Source organism: Chanos chanos, chromosome 2, assembly GCF_902362185.1.
Source record: "Chanos chanos chromosome 2, fChaCha1.1, whole genome shotgun sequence".
Classification (NCBI taxonomy): Eukaryota; Metazoa; Chordata; class Actinopteri; order Gonorynchiformes; family Chanidae; genus Chanos; species Chanos chanos.
The window spans coordinates 12109492-12128852 of record NC_044496.1 but is presented as its reverse complement, the minus strand read 5'-3'; the positions used below and the strand labels follow the sequence as shown (position 1 = coordinate 12128852).

The window sequence follows — 19361 nt, the reverse complement described above, 5'->3', positions numbered from 1 at the left end:
CTGTGTCATAATAAGATTCTGCACCACACACAATGAATAAAAATGATATTTTTATTTGTAACACTGAAAAGAATTATAGCACACTGAGGTAAGTTAAATAATCCAGCTTTGTAAAGTTCTCTGTCCTGCAGTGGCACACAATGAACAACCAGTTCCAATTTTCACAATATCTGCAGGACCCTACCTAATATCTCATCGGATTCACAGTTTTGTAGAACAGAAAAAAATCCACTTCACCTCTCCCTCACAACAGATCATTTTAACCCCGCTTTACTGCTCCGAAACAATTCCTAACTTTCTTTCTTATGTTTGTTCACTGACATGGAAAAAAAAAATTAAAGATCCCCTGAGGGAACACATTCTGGTGGTTTTTTTTCTTATTCTTTTCTATTCTTTTTCATTTTTCTTTTATTCTTTTTTTTTTCTTTTTTTGCATGAGTGGATGGAAAGCCACTCCAGACAAGACCATTCTGTTTTCTGAGCGCTACCATTTCTGCTGATGAAAGTAGGCGCTTTGCCTTGGCACATTGTTTGAAAGATGTGGAGCAGGGTTATGGTCCAGAATAAGAAAGCCCATTCAGAGTATGGTTTCTCTGCATACATTGAAAAGGCTTTGAGGGCGTTCAGTGAGTCGAAGGTTGGGAGAACCAGGTGGTTCAGACTGGTGTGATTCACGCTGCGGACGGCGAGATGATGGGGAACTCAATGCCCCACAGCTCTGTAAATGCAACTCCTCATGCAGATGTTTCCTTGGACTGCCAATGATTTGCTGGGACTGTGTCATTACCTTTCAGAAAGACAGGAGACAAAACAAGAGCAATGAGTTAACGTGGATTATGGTGTTTGTATTTTTTGTAAAACTCATTTACGGCTGGCAAGTTGCTCAGAGAACAGCTGTTGATATAAATCCTAATTGGGGCACTATTGAAAAATAAACTTGCATCTAGTTGTAGTTTCATAATGCTGGAGCAGTTGGAATGTCTGTGTGACCTAGAGCACAGTACTCTTCCATACAGCAACTTTTGTCCATCCAAACCACCCTTCATGGTTTCCTGGTTACACAAATGTTAAATACTACATTTTCCTAATGCTTCACTTCAAGGCAAACATTTTATGTCACATAACATACTGCATGTTTGTAAGTATGTATTCCAACTGACACAAAATGGGTGAAATGACACAAAATGTAAAGGCAATGATACAAGACGTACATCACAGATTAAAAAAAAAAAACAATATAAAATGTCTGCATGTAAGAAACCTAATAATGAGTCTATAGCTTTTCTCTGCTCACCTGATCAATGATATTGGCACTGAATATAGCCTCTTCCATGTGTCTCTCATCAGACTTGATGACAAACTTGATGCTATTGACCACTTGCTGAACTTCTGGAGGTAGACTGCAGCTGGAATGCTCCAGGAATTTGGCCACCAGGATTTTGGTGTCTTTGTAGGTCTTGAAGTCCGCCAAAGAGTGTGGACGCTCACTTGAAGCTGAATGCTGTGCATGAGGTTTGAAGCGGATATCCACTTTACCTCCTTCTCTCTGTCTCTTGCCTTTGTGAGTGTTGTGTTTACCTGATACTTGGTGAGTCCCTGTCCCATCTGTCACACACCCTGCTTACAAATAGATCCACAAATTAAAATGACTGCCAAAGTCTGGCTCTTCTTGATTCAATTCAATTCAATTCAATTCAATTCAGGATATTTGAGAACTATGTTCTCAGAATCAGATAGAGTGGGTTTCTCACCAACAACAGCAAATAATGATTGAAATTCACTTTATAAGATGTTAGAGGAGAGATTTACCTTGATCAGGTGGGGTCTGCGGAGAGTCTCCAGGGTGCTGGAAACTTGCGGAAGCACAGCCACTACCATTACCTTAAGATAGACAAACAAAATGCATTGAAGGAAAGAACACTGTCACGGACAGATAGCAGATGTATTTGTCATATACAAATAACGCTCATGTCATGAGATGACACTGCTTTGAATGAAGCAAAACACGCAAGTGTCACATCAGTGTGGTTACAGTGAGATGAAACCTATAATCTACAGTATCCATTAAAACTATACAATAACCATAATGTCAGTGTTCCACACTAATTAAGAGAAAATAACAATATACAGCCATTTCAATGAATAGTCCTAGTGTAACCCAAATGAAAAAACTTAACACAAGGTAAGAATACACATACTTCCAGACATGGAGGCACAGGAGATGGGGTCACTGGTGGAGCGAACAATCCTGGCCAACTTTTGGTACTTTCTTGCAGCTCGGAGTGGTCGTGGTCTCTCACTGGTGGAGGAGCTGCTCCGTGCAGAGGTAGAGGCTGGCTGTGAGGTCAGAGATGAAGAGGAGGAAGGGGACCAGACACTGAAGCAGAGCCGTGGCCCGTGGGTCCGTCCATGGGTGGACGACGAGGGGCAGGTGGAGGGGCTGTTGGCAGGAGCTACACCTACTGTGGAAGTACCAAGAGAGGTGGAAGAGCTTTGTGAAGATGTTGGAACGGGTATAGTCAGCTTTTGACCGGTTCTCTCTCTGAGTTGATTATGTAGTGCTCCTTTGCTCTCATCCTGCTCCAGTGTGCTGATGTTCTCATGTGACCACTCAGGTGAACGAGGCATTGAGTCCTGGGTGACGGAGGACTCGCTGCAGCCCCTGTTGTCTCTGTGAGCATGGTCAGGCTGACACAGAGAAGAGTGGGCGCTCTGTTCTAGGCTGGTGCAGCTGCCGTCGTTGGGTGCAGTGCGAAGAGTGTCGAATGGGGAGCAGTCAGAACCCTGCACTTCCAGAGAACACAGGTCTTCAGAGGAACAGCTGCGGTCTGGCAGGTCCACCATCTCTGACACCATGAGGGAAGCACTGTCCACTGAGGCTGCATGGACCACACACACATATCAACACAGCCTTTAAAGATTGTTAGGATCTGAGTATGTGGCTTTCTGAGGTTCGTGGTCTCCAGTGCTAAAAGGCATTGTTCACATGCTCTGCATTTTACAAACACCGTAGAAATCTTATATCTTACTCACAATTGTTTTCTTATTGTCTTTGAAAGATTTGTATGGAAATTTGAGGCTTCTTGTGTCTTGTCAGAGAGGTAAAGAAATGTATGCTAAAATGCACATGAAGCATAATCTAACTTTATTGAATGTGACTTCAACATATTCCTACCCTGAGTGCTCAGTCCAGCCGTAGTGTTTCTCTCACACAGACTGGACTCAGTTACTTGCTGTTCCAAACTTGTGGTGACCTAAATGACAAAACAAAACAAAACAAAACAAAACAAAACAAAAAAACAAAACAAACAAGATGTACATATTCCTACACATGTATGACAAATAAATGTTTTTTCAAGCCTTTGGAGATCTGGTGGTCTATACCTATAAAAAAAAACTGGTTATGTTATCATACAGACATTAACATTCAAGTGATCATGATGATATCTATTAAACTGTTAACCTAAAAGTATCATAAAGAGAGAAAGATTCTGTCTGAGCAGCAAAACCCCAGTTCCTTAACTTAGCATAGGCACAGTTTTCTATTACTGGAAAGCCAAGCGATGGTAAACAGTATCCCTGGTACAGTGATGATGGGAAGATGAGGAACAACTGGAGAGAGGGAGGAGTCAAACAGGAAAACATCTGTCTCTGAGGTTTGTGCTGCACCTTGACATCTGGCATTTCACCATTTGCATTATACACGCAGTGGCTACCAACACCCAGTAGGGGGCTCTCCTTAACAAGACTGTATGTTATATGCTCTATGCATTGAGGTACAACTGAACAGGTTATGGGGGTGGTTGTAAGGCAGTAGATATATGTGTGACTGCAGTATATTAAGACAGAAATAGAAAATACCCCACTTCCTGACACAGGCTACGGCACAGCATGTCTTTACTTTCGGTGAACATCCTCAAGGCTAGCCACTGGCAATGAATGAGGGGTCCAATTGAGTTGAAATGCTTTCACTAATTTGCCCTATTTCTAATTTCAGGCTGCACGAAATGAGTGCAATAAAATACTGCAATAAATGCCTGTAATAGAACCCATTTTGGTTTTTCTATGACTTTTTATTTTTTAGGCAAACACTGTAGTTGGAAAAATGCTCCACTGATTTGACCTTCTTTGTATCTCCTTTGTCAGCGGATAATTTAAAATAGATTTTTTTTTGCAGGGAGTCCAGCGAGACAGGGGGAAAAAAAAGCATTCAGGAATTTTCTCCTTCTTCTAGGAAAGTCCTTTCAGCTCTTCAAAATCTTCCAAATAAAATGTTCAATCACACAGCAAAGGGCTCTAGTCGCTTTTCACTGGAACACATAGATAAAACTGAAGGAGAAATCATTCTGCACAAAGGATTCAGAGAAAAAGCTAATTTCTGTTTTTTATTAAGCGGAATCCCGATCCACAATGCATGTGCATTCCACAGGAAATTATAAACTATTATAAGAAGCTCTTTCACTAATTATGTTCCACTCAAGAGCATGGAAGGTGCCCTCTACAGTCAGGACTAAAAGAGGTGAATGAGAGTAACTGACAAGGAGTAAAATTGCTGAGGCAGAGTTTGATCATGCTAATACACACAAATGCAGTGCAGGACTAATCTAAAAACACATGCACTGTGAGTTATCAATCGCTTCCATAGTCTGTTTGGGTGTGATGTCTGAGCATCGTTAAAATGAAAACGTCTTCACTTCTTCAGTTTTATTAATTTCATTTACTGTGACATGAACTGTGTGCTGCTCTGTGTCAAGTCTTACGAGGACAGTGGCGAATGGGGTCAGCTGGACAGGGAGTTCTCACTGTACCTTTTTAATTACTGCCGTACATTATACACTAGGGTAACTCTCTGACATCTACTGATAATTGACTCTCCTTCAAACTCCACTGAACAGCAGCCAAAATAAGTCTTCACAAATTTACAAAGTGTTTATCTTTGCATTTATGTGCACTTTTTTTTTCAGTTTTTCCCTTTCATTTAATGTTTGACCTTTCTAGTCAAGGACATCCCTCTTAAACATTAGAAAAGCAGTCTATTGCCATTATTTAGATGCACTGACGGTACTGACAAAACAAAGTTAAATCCAGAATCTAGATTCATGTGAAGGACACATAAGTGTGGATTATAATGAAAAATGGCATTTCTTACCTGACTAGCGGGGGTCTGTCCCACCACTGCTTCGTAAGGAGGAGGCAGCTCAGTGGGATACAGAGTGCCAGGGCTGTTGATAGGCACACCATAGATGGTACTGAAAGGGGAGTGTGGGAAGTCCAGGTGAAGCCCTCTGATTGGTAGAGACAGAGAAAAGTTACAGCATTGTCTCAGCAGTGCAGGCCAAAAAGACTGAGATGCAATTCTGTGTAAGATGAAGTTTAGATTTACAATTTCACATGTAATGTCAAAGAACTGTCTTTTCAAGGTCTTTTGTTGATCGTTTTTAGTAAAAATAGAAGCATTTTCTCATCATTTTAAATATATATTTGAAACAAAATGCTTTTCACAATTCCATTTGTACCATTTCTGTAATATTGTTAGGCCAGATGAGGATATCTGAGCTTCTGTCTCCTCTTCCTTCAATCAAAATACAGCATTTTCTCTAAGGAACTCAGATAACCTCCATCCTTATACCAGACAGTTGCGCCTTCTATTAAGAAATATGGAAAAATGTTTCCATTCTCCTCTCACTCACTGTACATGAAGTTTCTGTTCATTTATATTTACCCACGAGTGAACCAGCAGATTCAGCCACTGGGTAAGCAAGCTTTTTCAGTTAGGCTTCATTGCTGATAACACCCTGGCTGTCTCTCAATGAGGGAAGGAAATCAATGGCAAATTTCTACAACTCTGAGAGAATGAGTGCTTCTTGATGTTGTGAAACACCAGCACAGCAGGCACTGAAGCATATACCTCTGCAGACCTTGCATCCCTGAATTCTTTATGACAACAACAACTATATGACCTTTGGATTCACTCTGCATGATAACACTTTGTTTGTGTGTGTGTGTGTGTGTGTTTTTTTTTTTAAATGAACACAAAGGCATACGAAACAGAATTCTTGAGTTTTCTTGACTATTTTCAAACTCTGTATCTCAGAAATTAAATTCGAAAATAGGTCAAACGTGTGAAAGAGAGGAATGCCGAGGGTCAAGGATACAGAGAAGACAATGGTTTATCTTGTATGGGAGCAAGGGATTGGGTTGTGAGTGTGTGTTTCTGTACCTCTGGCCCTCCATCACGGGAGTGCAGGTGTACTCTGGAGGATAGTAGGGGGGTGGGGGGATGGGTGGGATGAATTCGTCAAAGTCCAGCGTCTGGTGAAGGATGGTGCCATGAGGGGTCATACAATCAGCACTCAATGCATGTGCTCTGTGAGGCATGAACTGAAGAGAGAGAGAGAGAGATAGACAGAAAAAGAAAGAAAGAAAGAGAGAAAGACAGAAAGAAGAAACATATAAACCCCCAATAGCATATACAAGTGGTACAATATTACAACGCAAACAGTTCAAAAGAGGAAAGAGGTGTCCAGGCACTATTACAAAAGTAAAAATTTTCTTGCATTTGCTGCAGAAGTACATTATAAACACCACGACCAAACTTTTCCTCCATCAGCGCTGATATCAGATGTGTTTAAGATGAAGCAATGTTGCTAACGATCCAATACCTAAGAGAAACTGCCAGCATCTAATGATGTGAGAGTGAATATCTAATGATGTGTCGATTCACTGTCAAAAAAAAAAAAAAAAAAAAAAAAAAAATCAAACCTTCTCAGAGGCTTTGGAAACTGGCTCCTCTGTAGTCGTGATGGGACCTGTGCCAAGCATGGAGCTCTGTGTATGTGTGCACTGAGAATATGTAGAGACAGGTCCTTTGTCATTCACCCTGCTGTGTCCTGGCAACTAAAGCCATGTTTAATCTCTCCTGATGTCTGTGTGTGTTTAAAAAACAGCATCACGTCTCGCATTCCTCTCCTCCCATAATGAGACTGTACCACCGAGCAGTTGGACGGTTATTTACCCTGTCCCTTTTGATGTTCAGGCAGAGGTTTTGGGAAACACAATGTGATGGGAATACACGGCCCCCGTCGTCGCCACATCAGGGCTATTTAGATGTCATTAACCGCACAGGGTTTTACCTGCTCCTTATTGGTCAATGAACTTACCTAATCAGAGATTCAGCTTCCAAAATTTAGATGACAAGTTAACATACAGTTAAATACTGGAGCTTTGAATTTCAATGCTGTGTAAAACTACCCGGTTGGGGATAACACTAATAAAGAGTAGTAAATTTCTGGGAAGGAAATAAAACTAGTGTCGCTGTTATTTAGTGTTAGTGTAGTCTTATTGGTCGTGAATAGTGTTCTATCCTAATCCTCTGGGGTCCGTGCTGGCTGTTAAGCAGTGATCCTGTGTGATAGTTCAGGATGTATCTGCTTGATTTATGGTAATGAAAATGAGAAACAAAGACAAAAATCACAGGTGCAAAAGTAAATAGGCTCCCCTGTGTACGTGGCTTATGGTCCCAAATGCCATTGTCTCTGCGCATTGACTGTGCAGCTAGAATCCCTGGTGATTTTTCGCCCTGCCACCCTGCGCTGTGAGACAAAACTAATCCTCTTCTTCTTGCTCCAGTAGGCTTCAGCCATGGTCCAGCCCTGCTAATGTCACGAAAGCCAATCAATCTATGGCTCCTGGCCTCGGCTGCCCCCATTCAAGGGGCCAGGCAATTTACAGCACTGCCCATAAAACTCACAAAACCAACTCCTATACAGTATTAAAACTTTATGTTCCCCCAAGTTTATTTCCTCTCACGTAAAAGATTAAAAAAAAAAAAAAAAAAACCCTCTGGGGTTATTAAAAAGACGCTAGAATCTCTGCTATTCTGATTCCACTGCTTTCTGTCAAAGTCTATTTTTGAAAAAGCCATCCTGTCACCCATCTCTCTGGGTTTCAGGAGCAATTTAGACTGAAAGCTTTGGAAACCTGGGCTGGCAAGGAGACTGGGGTGAACATTCAACACTACCTTGCTGATTTCCCTTCGGAGTTTGGGTTTCGGCCACAGGAGCAGTGTCTCTCTTGCACAGGTAGAGTGGGTCACTTTGAAGCATACCATGAATTTTCACCAAAAAAAAAAACACCACATGCTGAAATGTGTCTCTATTAGGGTCCCGGGTCCTAGTGAAGTTATAATTTTTCCTTTTTTATTCACTGCCTCCACACACCCTGGACTTCTCAGGTTCGTTGTGAGTATGTCTTAAAAAAACTATGATTTGCTACTCTCATTTGTACCGGTGTAATTGATACAGCTATTATGACAAGGGCAATGAATTCAAACCATACCATGGTCTAATGGTCAGGTTACCAGTTCAAGAGTATAATAAGCAGGCATGTTTACCTTCCTTGATTGCTCTGATCTTTCTCTGTGACCCTATATGGTGTGGATAAATGGTGGAACACAGTGTCGGTCAGAGAGGGAATAAAGACTGAAAGAAGTCTACACACTTACCATCTGCAGCACATCCGTAGACACCATCTGCATGCAGCACATAGCTGTGGCTAAAGCACAGACAATGGTGGAGATGACATTCAGAGCACACACGCTAAAAAGCAGCTCCTGCAGGACCAGACAGAGAGAGAGAGAGAGAGAGAGAGAGAGAGGGAGAAAGAGAGAGAAAGGTAGTCAGAGAATCTAAATGATAGCCCTTCATATTGTCCAAAGCTTTCATAGGGCTACAGGGATCAATGTTTGTTTGCTGTACATGCAAACTTTGAGAATATCGCTGTGGTCCTCCATTGATATTGACAGGTAGAAGCCATGATTGACCTTGTGAGCTGATACTACAAAACCCATAAAGTGGAGAAACTCCAGACCATTAACATAGCACAGGTGAGGAACGTGGGATTCTGGGACTTGAAGTCCAGTGGCATACTGAGCAGAGCTGCTGGGGCAGACACTCAGTCTGTTTTTTTTTTCCTAGCACAGTCCACAGACGTTGGCAACTAATGTTTCCCTGACGACTGAGGGAAGAAAAGGAGGAATGGTGAGAGTGTGCCTGTGTGAAATTGTGTTTTTGGCTTCTCAGACAAACCCTCTTCAAAACCGCAGCACAGCACTGTGTATTCATGTCTGCATTGCAGTGAAATGACTTTCATTCAGTTAATAAATCATATCTCAGGATATAATTGAGAGGCTCTAGCACAAGAACAAGGGCATCACTTAGTCAGTCAGCAGTAAAACGGAGGTAATTGTGTGAATATGAAAAATGCTCATCTTTTGTCTCACAAATGGGTTTATTTTAGAACTATAAGTACCACATTTTGTCATGTTATCAGCAGAGCTGAAATTCATATCGACAGCACAGCATCAGACTACAAGAAGAAAAGAAACAATAAAACTACAAGAAGACTACAAGAAAAAAAGCAAAATTTTGAATGATGGAACCTATACCATAGAGTTGTGAGAAAAAAAGTTTATGAACCCCTAAGAAAATAAAATGTAAGGGTGGATGCAAGGGTGGTTGTTGTTTTGGAAGCTGGAAATCCTCAAAGTCCTTAATAAAACATAATTTAATACATTGTTTTGTTGAAATGCACAGCACAGTTCACATCATGACATGGATCAGTCAGTTCAGAACCACCACTGTGGCCACTTGTCTCATAATATGAGAGCTTAAGTGAGTAAGCATAAAGATATAATGTCAACAGTTTTCTCATAATTAATAACATACAAAAGATGTAAGCAATTATAAGAATTAAGCTGATTTTATGCAGTTGTTTTCTGATGTATCATCGTACAGTTGGGAGAAGAAGTTTACCATAAGAAAAAAATTTGGTGCTCAGGGGACGTTACCACGGAGAAAACCATTGCTCTCCAAAACAAAAAAAACATTGCTGCCCAGTGTCCACAGCACTACTGAAACGATGTTCTGTGGACAGATGAGACAAAAGTTGGACTTTTTGGTAACGGTATATAGAGTTGTGTTCAGGGAAAAAAAAAACAACACTGCATACTAAAACCTTATCCCAGCTGTGAAGCGTGGTGGAGAGAGTATGATGGTGTGGAGCTTTTTTGCTGCCTCAGGGTCTGGATGGCTTGCAATCACTAAGCTACCAATGAATTCCATATTGTATCAGGAAATTCTACAGCAAAATGTCAGCGTGTCTGTCTGTGATCTAAACCTCAAAAGATGGTGGGTCATGCAACGTGACAGTCATCCAAAACACCGGAGTAAATCAACAACAGAATGGCTCAAACAGAAGACGTGACATATTTCACAAAGTCAGAGTGCTGACCTCAGTCCCACTGAAATGCTATGTCCTATGATCTGAAACAGGCTGTTTCAAGAAAGTGAAACAGTTTCATATAGAGGAGTGGTCCAAAGCACTTCATAAGTGCTGTACAGGTCTGATCAGCAGCTAAAGAAAGGGTTTGGTTGAGGTTATTGCCAATAAAGGACGTTCGATAGTTCTATTGTTACTAAATATAAGGATTCAAATCCTTTTTTTTCCATCAGTGACCTTGATTATTTAAACCATTTGTTCCATAAAGATATGGCAGTGTAATATGTTGTGTGTCTCTTTGTTAAATAACACTGTTTATTTATTATTATGACTTAGAGGAAGATCATATCACATTTCAGGGTCTAATCATGCAGAAATCCAGATAGTTCCAAATGGTTTACAAACTTCTTCTCACAGCTGTTTAATAATAATAAGAGCTCCACAAAATCAGATCAACTTCTTATAATTACTCAAATCTTTTGTGTAATATTAATTATGAGAAAACTGATGGCTGTCATAACATTATATCTTCATGATTACTCACTTATGCTCTCATATTATGAGACATGCGGCCGCACAGTTATTACAGTGGTGAACTGAGTGTTCCATGTCATGATGTAAATTATACTGTGCATTTCAACAAAACAGAGCATTAAATTATATTTCATTAAGGATTTTGAAGATTTCCAGCTTCCAAAACAACAACCAGTCTTGTATCCCTTTAAAATTTCTTTTTTTTTCAAACTGACTTATGCAGCGGTCCTAGCTATGAAGTCATAGTGCTAATTTAGTGTTATTGATTAGCGTTAGGTGTTGAGAGATTACCAACATGGAAAACTGTAATGTGACCTAATTGCTTGGATTTATATTTTGTTCATTAATTTTCGTTTATTGTGAAACAGCAGTCAATGATCAGAATTAGCGCAGTGACCAATCAGAACGACACCACAGACTAATCAGCTGTATCACAGAACTTGAACTGTCATAATAACCTCATAACAGCAGTAATTGCAAGTTATTACCACTTAACAACAATGCATTATTGCCACAACAACCACTCAGTGAAAATGTACCACTGAGCATGGGTTGCTACATGAGATTGCTATCAGCAGAGTTACCAATACAGAGAAAGTGAAAACTGTGGAAAAATGTAGAAAATGTGATAAAACGTTTGAAGAGTGGGACAGGCTGAGCATAGCAGAAAGGTCAAGTTAGTTTATTCTCCAGCTTAGTTCTACAACATTATGACAACGATGTTGAATTGACCTGATGAAATCAAAATGTTTGTAATCATTAAGTCCAGAGAACAACACACAATGCTTGCAGTAGAATTCAGTAGAGAATAAGTAAGCAGACAGAGCAAGAATGTCAAACGGGGGCCACAACTTGTCAAGTCTAGCCTTAAAGAGCGTTCCACCCCATCAGACAGTGTGACTACTGTCAAACACAACACAGTTACGACACCGAAATGAAACAGAGCACAGTCAACACTGAAATGAAACAGAAATTACAACACTGAAATGAAACAGAGTACAGGCAACACTGAAATGAAACAGAGCACAGTTTACATTGAAATGAAACAGAAATTACAACGTTGAAATGAAACAGAGCACAGTCAACACTGAAATGAAACAGAAATTACTACACAGAAATGAATCAGAAATTACAACACTGAAATGAAACAGAGCACAGGCAACACTGAAATGAAACAGAGCACAGTCACCACTGAGATGAAACAGAGCACAGTCAACACTGACATGAAACGGAGCACAGTCAACACTGAAATGAAACAGAAATTACTACACTGAAATGAGACAGAGCACAGTCAACACTGTGTGTGACCTGATCACTGAGATGCTTTGCCACAAACTTGGGAGTGAGGAAAGAATTTGTTTTACTGCATAAATTACAGTGTTTAGTATCAATGTTTTTTGAAATAAAATAATGGCCTACCTGAGTACCAACAACTTAAAATACTTACCGTTGAAATCCTTACTCGTTTGATCTGCATAAGATAGAATTGTCTGTGCTGCTCGTTTGAAAACGCTTCTGTAAAAAGTTTCATTTCAAAATAGTTCTTTTTAAATGAAACATTACAAAATTCAAAAGAAAAATAACTCTGTTGGGATACACTTCCCACTCACAAGGGATCTCTGCCTGTGCTAACTGCCTTTCATTATTCATTTGTCTTCTGAGTCTAATGCCTCACCTTGTGCATCCCAATCAGCCACACAGGCACACGCTATTATCAGAGACAATGCAGACCGGTAGCCTAGACGCTGAGGGAGGACTACACAGAGAAAGCTCATTGAGAAAGCATGAAGAAAGATGGTTGTATTCTATCTGTTTATAATTTCAAAGAGGGAAAACTCAAAGTAAAATGCAGCCCGACAGATGAAATCAGACTGAGGATCTCATTTAGCTGAGAGTCGTTCTCACTCCGCTAAATGATCCGTGCACTTGGAAAATGTCAAACTCAATATTGTGCAAAAACTAGACAATTCCCTTACGGTTCAACGTGTGTGGGAAAATTTCACAGAAAATGCCTGCTAGATATCCATCAGAAATAGCAATGAACTCGTCAAACTAACTTCTGAACCAAAAAAAAACAGTGAAATAAATTACTATAAATATTATGAATTAATCAATTCTTCTGCAATTACATTGATACCATCATTTGCTGCTACTAATACTGTTTGTACTATGGTCACAGGCTGCCTGACACTCACTACTTGTAGTAATCTAACTGATAACAGCAGATAATACACTGACCATTTTTTCTATCAAGCGACATATTAATTACAAGTAAAGAAAGAATAAGAATCTAATATTTATTTAGCAATCAATACGTTCTTGAGAAACACATTTATTTGTTTGTGAGATCCTTCAGGAAAGATGGTGGACACCGTATATTTTTCAAAATGGAAACATATTCATATGACGTGTTGAAATGCAACAAACTTATCTTCAAATTCCATCTCTCTCTTTTCTGTCCCTAGGGAGTGCAATACACATGTGTGGGTTTAAAGAAAGACCACAAGAAAGTGCCTAAATGTGTAGATTGGCAATTGGCAGTGTCAATCTCTAGCTCTCCTTTTGACAACATGAGTCTACACCCTGCAATTACTCATCAGTGTTCTCCTAAATAAGCCCTCCATTATACGCACCCAGTAAAATACATATTTCCTGTTAGGTTTCAGGGGTTTGGCCTGATCATTGTAGTGTGCTGCAGTGCATACTTACATCTGTTTTACACATGTGGGAAGATGCTACACCTAAGTGTTTCACCCTCACGTCTGGCATTTGCATACTGACGTGGTAAATCACATTAGTGTTTCAACTGCAAAAATACCTTTAAGGAAACCAGTAATAGCCCATTGAGATGCTTTAGCTAATACAGGGCTAAAGCTAAGGTCAAAAACTCAGCCTCCTCACTTCAGTTCAACATTTAAACCAGCTCTCCTTCATTATGTGCCGACTGTGTTTGGCTTAAGGCATTGAGAATGTTCTGAGAAGAAACATTAATATCACTGCATGCCCAGGCCAATCAAAGTAGAAAGTTTTTTGTTTCCATTTTTCTTTGCTCTTTTTAGGGATAAAAACATGCTTTTAAACACCGATTCCACGGAAAAATGGTCACGGTTTTTGTCGATACCTGTACAGCTAGGGTGATGAAGGTTCTATAGCGTGAAAATAACAGAGAAGGATCACATCTATGACTCACGTTAATATGAAACATAAACAACGTATGACATTTCACAGTGCAGTGTAAAGCCCTGATTAATCAGTCAATTACAGTTATAGGCTACAGTTTTACCATTGAACATGGTCTACAGTGAAATTTAATGTGATAAATTTCTACCTCACTGGTCACTCTCTCAGGGACGAGGAGAACATTGTGGCAGCTCAAAGCGAACATCACTCACCGTCTCTGACACCCTCATCACTTAGCCTTAGTTTTATAGCGCTCATTAAGACATCCTTTTTGATAGTCAGTGACCACGGACAAATGCATTTGATCTTTCTTCTTTAAACCAATAATTCATTTTTTAAGATTTTTTAATTCCTTATGGGCGGATAACCATACATCTTGTGCATGAAAAGACTAGCTTTAATGTTAGAGATAATGCTACACTAATAAAACACAGTAATATGGATGCACAGTAACAAAGGAAGCTTTTAACAATGAAACACTTAAATGACTGAAAAGAAATTACTTATCACCTAGTGATAGGATACCATCATTATATTTTACACTGCTGTGCCTACATTAACTCTTATAAACCAACAGTGTAAACTGCCACAGTTACAGCATTTGTCTGAAGTAAATTTTGTGTTACTTTTCCCTCAGAGGGAATACAAAGAAAACATTAATGAAAAGGATGACACATTTCTTCAAATGTGTTTTTTTTCTTTTTCTTTTATTGTACCATGACTCAGCCTCTAGAGTACAAGTTGATTGTTACGTCTCTAGAAAAATGAGACACTAAAAATCACAGCGGCACGCTTACTCGGTCTCATCCAAAGGTTTTTCTACTGATCCATTACAGCAAATAAACATAAGCACACAGACAGACAGATAAACAGACACACACACACACACACACGCAGAGGTACACACCTTTAGCCGTAGACGTATGGTGTTACAGTCTCTCAGGGGGTTGAGTTTAAGGGTCTCCCCTAGGTTGTTGCAGCTGGAGCTTTGGTGCTGTAGTTCACAGCACACACACACACCATCGCTGTCAAATTTAATCTGCAAAGAAGACAAGCAAAAACACAGATAAGCCTTCAATCACGTATCATGATACCTATTCACCATTAACTATCATTTGCATTGATAACTTACCCTTATATATCTGAACATGGGTGATAATTGGATATAAATTTGGCATAAAAATCATAACACATGTCAGTCATATAAGCATTTCTATGATGGACAGAAGTTCTGCTCTCATCAGACAATTTTATGATGCATGCCAAGGACTACTGAGGGAAAGACATATTCATAATATTACAGTGCAATCTGATCTAGACAATGCTGTAGACTCTAAAACCGCTAAGTCTCTGAGAAGTTTTTTTTTTTTCCCCTTGAGCACGTATTAAAGTAGTAGTGTGTGTGGCACAGTTATGGTGGGTGGAAACAAGGTGCCTTCATTTGACCCAGATTGTACAAAAGCAGCATGTGAACTTTGCAAGCAGGGGTTAATTGCATTGAGGGAATGACTTCATTAATATTTCACTCATGCCAAGCTAAGGCCTCTAAGGAGAAACATGTGTAGTAGGAGACGACGGAAGAGGCGCTTAGTCTAACATGCTAATCTCTCTCTCAGATGATGAAGTGCGCTGGAGAAAGGATTAGCGATCTACCTTTTCTCAGTCAACTTTATGTATCTACTAGTCAAGTCTAGAGCAGGACAGAGCTGTTACCATGTCAGCTCACTGCCAAGGACTAAGTAAACAGTTAACATGTGCAACGGGAACGTGTTAGTGTGTGACCATGACAATATCTGTGGATGTGCGTGTATGCACATGCGTTTCTTTTGTCCCAACAAAAGAAGATTGTTTCTTACATCATTTAAAGAAAAAGGAATAACCATAAGCACAGCTCTCAATCGTTGCAGCGACATGACGACTACTAATCTGATCCTTTCTGCATTTGTTTTTTGGGGCTGTTTGTATACCGTGGAAAATCTATTTAAGTAGGGCGCCACAGAGAAAGACCTGACTATCACACAGACCGCAAAATCAATCTGTCACGGTTACAGAAAAAGAAAAGGGAACAAAAAAAACCCCATAAAAATGTCTGAAAGTGAGACTGACATGAAATTTTCAAAAGAGACATTTTAAATGACAAAGGACCGATTTTAAGTCACATGAAATACCAAGCACAGACAGTCATTCTTTACACTGACCTATAAAATTGACTTTTTTTTTTTTTTAATGTACCACATACAGTATGTTCCTATGGCGCATGTCATACAGATCATTCTGTACCATTTCATTACAATGACAGGATGGTACAGTTTCACAGCACAGGCCATCTCTCTGTTTTTGGTCTTCTGGACAATGCGCTTAATCAAGTTCTTTGTTCTATGTGCATACTGAGCAGTGACATCTACAGTGTGATGTGACTAAATGGCTGAAAAATTTAATGTCTCTGAATACTTAATTAGTCTCTCAGAGACACTACCTCTCATACTGTTTCTTTAATTTTTTATTCCTAGCCAGTTACCTCCTGGTCAACGTAAAGTATCTCTTTCTCTTTTGCAAAAAAAATATGATATTTAAGCTCAAGAGAGATGTGATACAAAAAAGTAATATAATGCTTAAGAGATCAAATGTTATCTGTAAGTGATATGATATAAATGGAAAAGAAAATTCTTGATTGCATATGCTTCAGTGAGGAGTCATCTTAGTGGATTTTACACAGAGCTGATCTGGCATGTTGTCCCCTGCATGCACCCGGTCAGCTGTGACCAGATGGCCTTTGCTGTCCATCAGTACCTCTCTGATGTTGATCACAGTTTACAGGGGGTCTTAGACACAAGCTATACCACGCGGCGACGCAGGGAAGAAAAAACGAGGCGGTAGAAAGCGGTATCATGAAGGAGACCAAAAAAGAAAAAAAAAGTTATGTAAGGGCTAATAGAATGTTCAGAGTACTTTAAACCAAAGGTAGCTTAAGCTGTTCTCTGCAGCGGTCACTCTCTTAAGAACCTTAGAGAATCCTCTGCTTTAGTTCTTATGCGAGTCATAGCGGCAAAAACTGACAGGCAGCACTTAAAAGAAAATATGAGGAGACTCGCTGGTTCTGCTCTTAAAGAACCGTGCCTTCAGGAGTAAGGTGGAACATTGCATCAGTGTTCCTGTCACTTGCAGTAGTGTTGGAGTGATGGTGCAAAAAAGCTCTGACAAACAGATATGAGTTATCATGGCAGGAGTAGTTGGGTAAATGTCAAGAGCAGTTTTGATGACAAGATGGAAATTTTTGTCATACCTCGCCAACACACTAGATAGCTGTGTGTGTGTGTGACCCAGGAGAAAAATTTCATAAACAATGTTTCCTCTTAAAGATGAAAAGCTGTATATTATACTGGACAGTTCTTTCTAAACTATACATCATCTATTTACATTTTGAAAACGAGAACATTGTGCAATAAAACCAAACTGGGGCAGAAGTTGGAACCAGTATATCCACACTATAAAGCTGTAATACAGTGACACAACATTACAAAAAGAGTTAAAACTAGAAATTCAGGATCATCCCAAAGGCTGGACTGAGTAGGATGTGTTATACTCATTCACACTTCAGTGGAATAGAAAAGAAATGAAATGAAACCCACTTTTTGTTGTTCGTGTTTCTGTTTGAAAGCTGAAAACTAGACCAAGCATTTAACTGCGTTTACAGCAAACAAAATTAGAACTCCTATGTGATTAATGTGCATACAAAAGCGGACCCTGCTGAATAATTAATAACTGGGGAGATATCAGGGGAGACGCATCCTCCGTTAAATGGCAGTGATTAGTTTCAAATTTAAATTGGATTTGGGAGGATATATTTTCACTTTCTCTAACTGGAGACAACAGCTTGTTTCTTTGTTGTGATGTGGGTTTGTGGATGTGATTAGTCTGTCCTTCACCACACACGCGCGCGCACACACACACACACACACACAAACAGAGCGTTTAGTTATTCCTCTGATTCTATGGTCACTGAGTATATTAGGACTGAAGACATATTGGGATGAATGTTGTGGGAGAATATCTCGTCCTAGATATAGGAACGTAAAACAAAAGGCGCAGGGAATGATGTCACTGAGGAAGCAATGGTTGACCAAAAGAATTTTCAGCTTCAGTGGAATGGCAACAGAAACTTCAGTTTCCAGCAGACTGGTAACTTCCATGAACATCTTGTGCTGTCCTCTCCTTTAATTATGATTCACAAAGCTGTGGATGAGGGATTGTGTGCTGTCCTGGCATGACCTGGGCGCATGCTGAGCAGACAGCAGTGGAGATAAAACCATGTACAATGGGTTGCATGCAAAAACACGGCCGGGACGCCGATGCATTGTCTGATGCCATCATAATCTTTCTCGTGAGCAGTCGCTCAGCGGGCACTAAGAACAGTACACAAACACATGCTCTCCATGTCTTTGTGTATTAAAATAATCCAGTTTATTCAAAGGTGTGTCGGATTCCTTTGTATAACCTTGGAGATAATATCAATAAGAGAGAAATTACACAAGCTCCCTGAAATGTTGTTTTGAGATTTAACTTTTAAGAGAGTGCATGGATTGTTCAGTGTTCAGTCCAGCTCACACACTGTGAAGCAGTCAGAAATGACAAGGAATATTGAGGAAGAGGGAGTCCAGGCACAATAGCTGTAACTGTTTACGTTAGCGACTGCGCGGTGGGTTAAGTCCTTGCGGAATATCTTTTTCTCGGTAAATGTTTTTTTTTTTTTCTTGCACTTGAAACTCAATATCAATACCCCCCCCCCCCCCCTCCCCCACCACCATCACCACCACCACCACCAATAACTAAAATCACAGGAGTCTCAGTCTACCCTACACTGAATAAATAGGATATAAACCAATATCAGCTAAGTTCCTTTTAGCCTGTTTGCACGGCGTAACTCGGTGAATTTGTAGGACACTGTGTGCTGAGTATCTGTAGAAAAACAGAAACACAGAGCTGTCAGAGCAGACGAATGTAAAGTTCACCCTTCAGACGGGTGCTGATTATGTTTTTCTTAATAATTAAAGTCGTAAGCTGAACTCGGTGCACAGGCAGACAAATGACACAGAAGGCTCCTTAATAAGGGCATGGAGTAACTGGTACTAATATTTATTTGAACTGCTCAGTAGACTGATTATGGGCAGTAGTGCAGACAGAGCCTGGATCCTGTGCTTGGCTAATTTCTCAGAGCTCTCTCATTGTGGATTAGTTATGCACTAGAATTCATTTTATGTAGGTTTTTAGTCATTCCTTATTCTGACCAAATTCAGTAAACACTTAAAGATGTAAAGAGAGCACTTAAACAAAGTATATCAACAGATCAAAGGCTACATTGTGACCTGTAT

At 39.9% G+C, this 19361-nt stretch overlaps 1 protein-coding gene across 1 annotated transcript in view; it reads right to left on the bottom strand.

Moving 5' to 3' along the window:
- Window positions 1–577: 577 nt before the first annotated feature.
- The window catches only part of fam189a1 (family with sequence similarity 189 member A1), an 80744-nt gene continuing 61960 nt past the window's right edge, over window positions 578–19361 (bottom strand). Inside the window, exons 4-12 of the mRNA XM_030766851.1 lie at window positions 14900–15031; window positions 8504–8611; window positions 6221–6381; window positions 5150–5285; window positions 3176–3254; window positions 2195–2879; window positions 1810–1871; window positions 1295–1617; window positions 578–787 (exon numbers count right to left, since the gene is read on the bottom strand). Of these exons, the coding sequence (XP_030622711.1) occupies window positions 578–787; window positions 1295–1617; window positions 1810–1871; window positions 2195–2879; window positions 3176–3254; window positions 5150–5285; window positions 6221–6381; window positions 8504–8611; window positions 14900–15031 (1896 nt within the window). The remainder of the gene's footprint in view (window positions 788–1294; window positions 1618–1809; window positions 1872–2194; window positions 2880–3175; window positions 3255–5149; window positions 5286–6220; window positions 6382–8503; window positions 8612–14899; window positions 15032–19361) is intronic.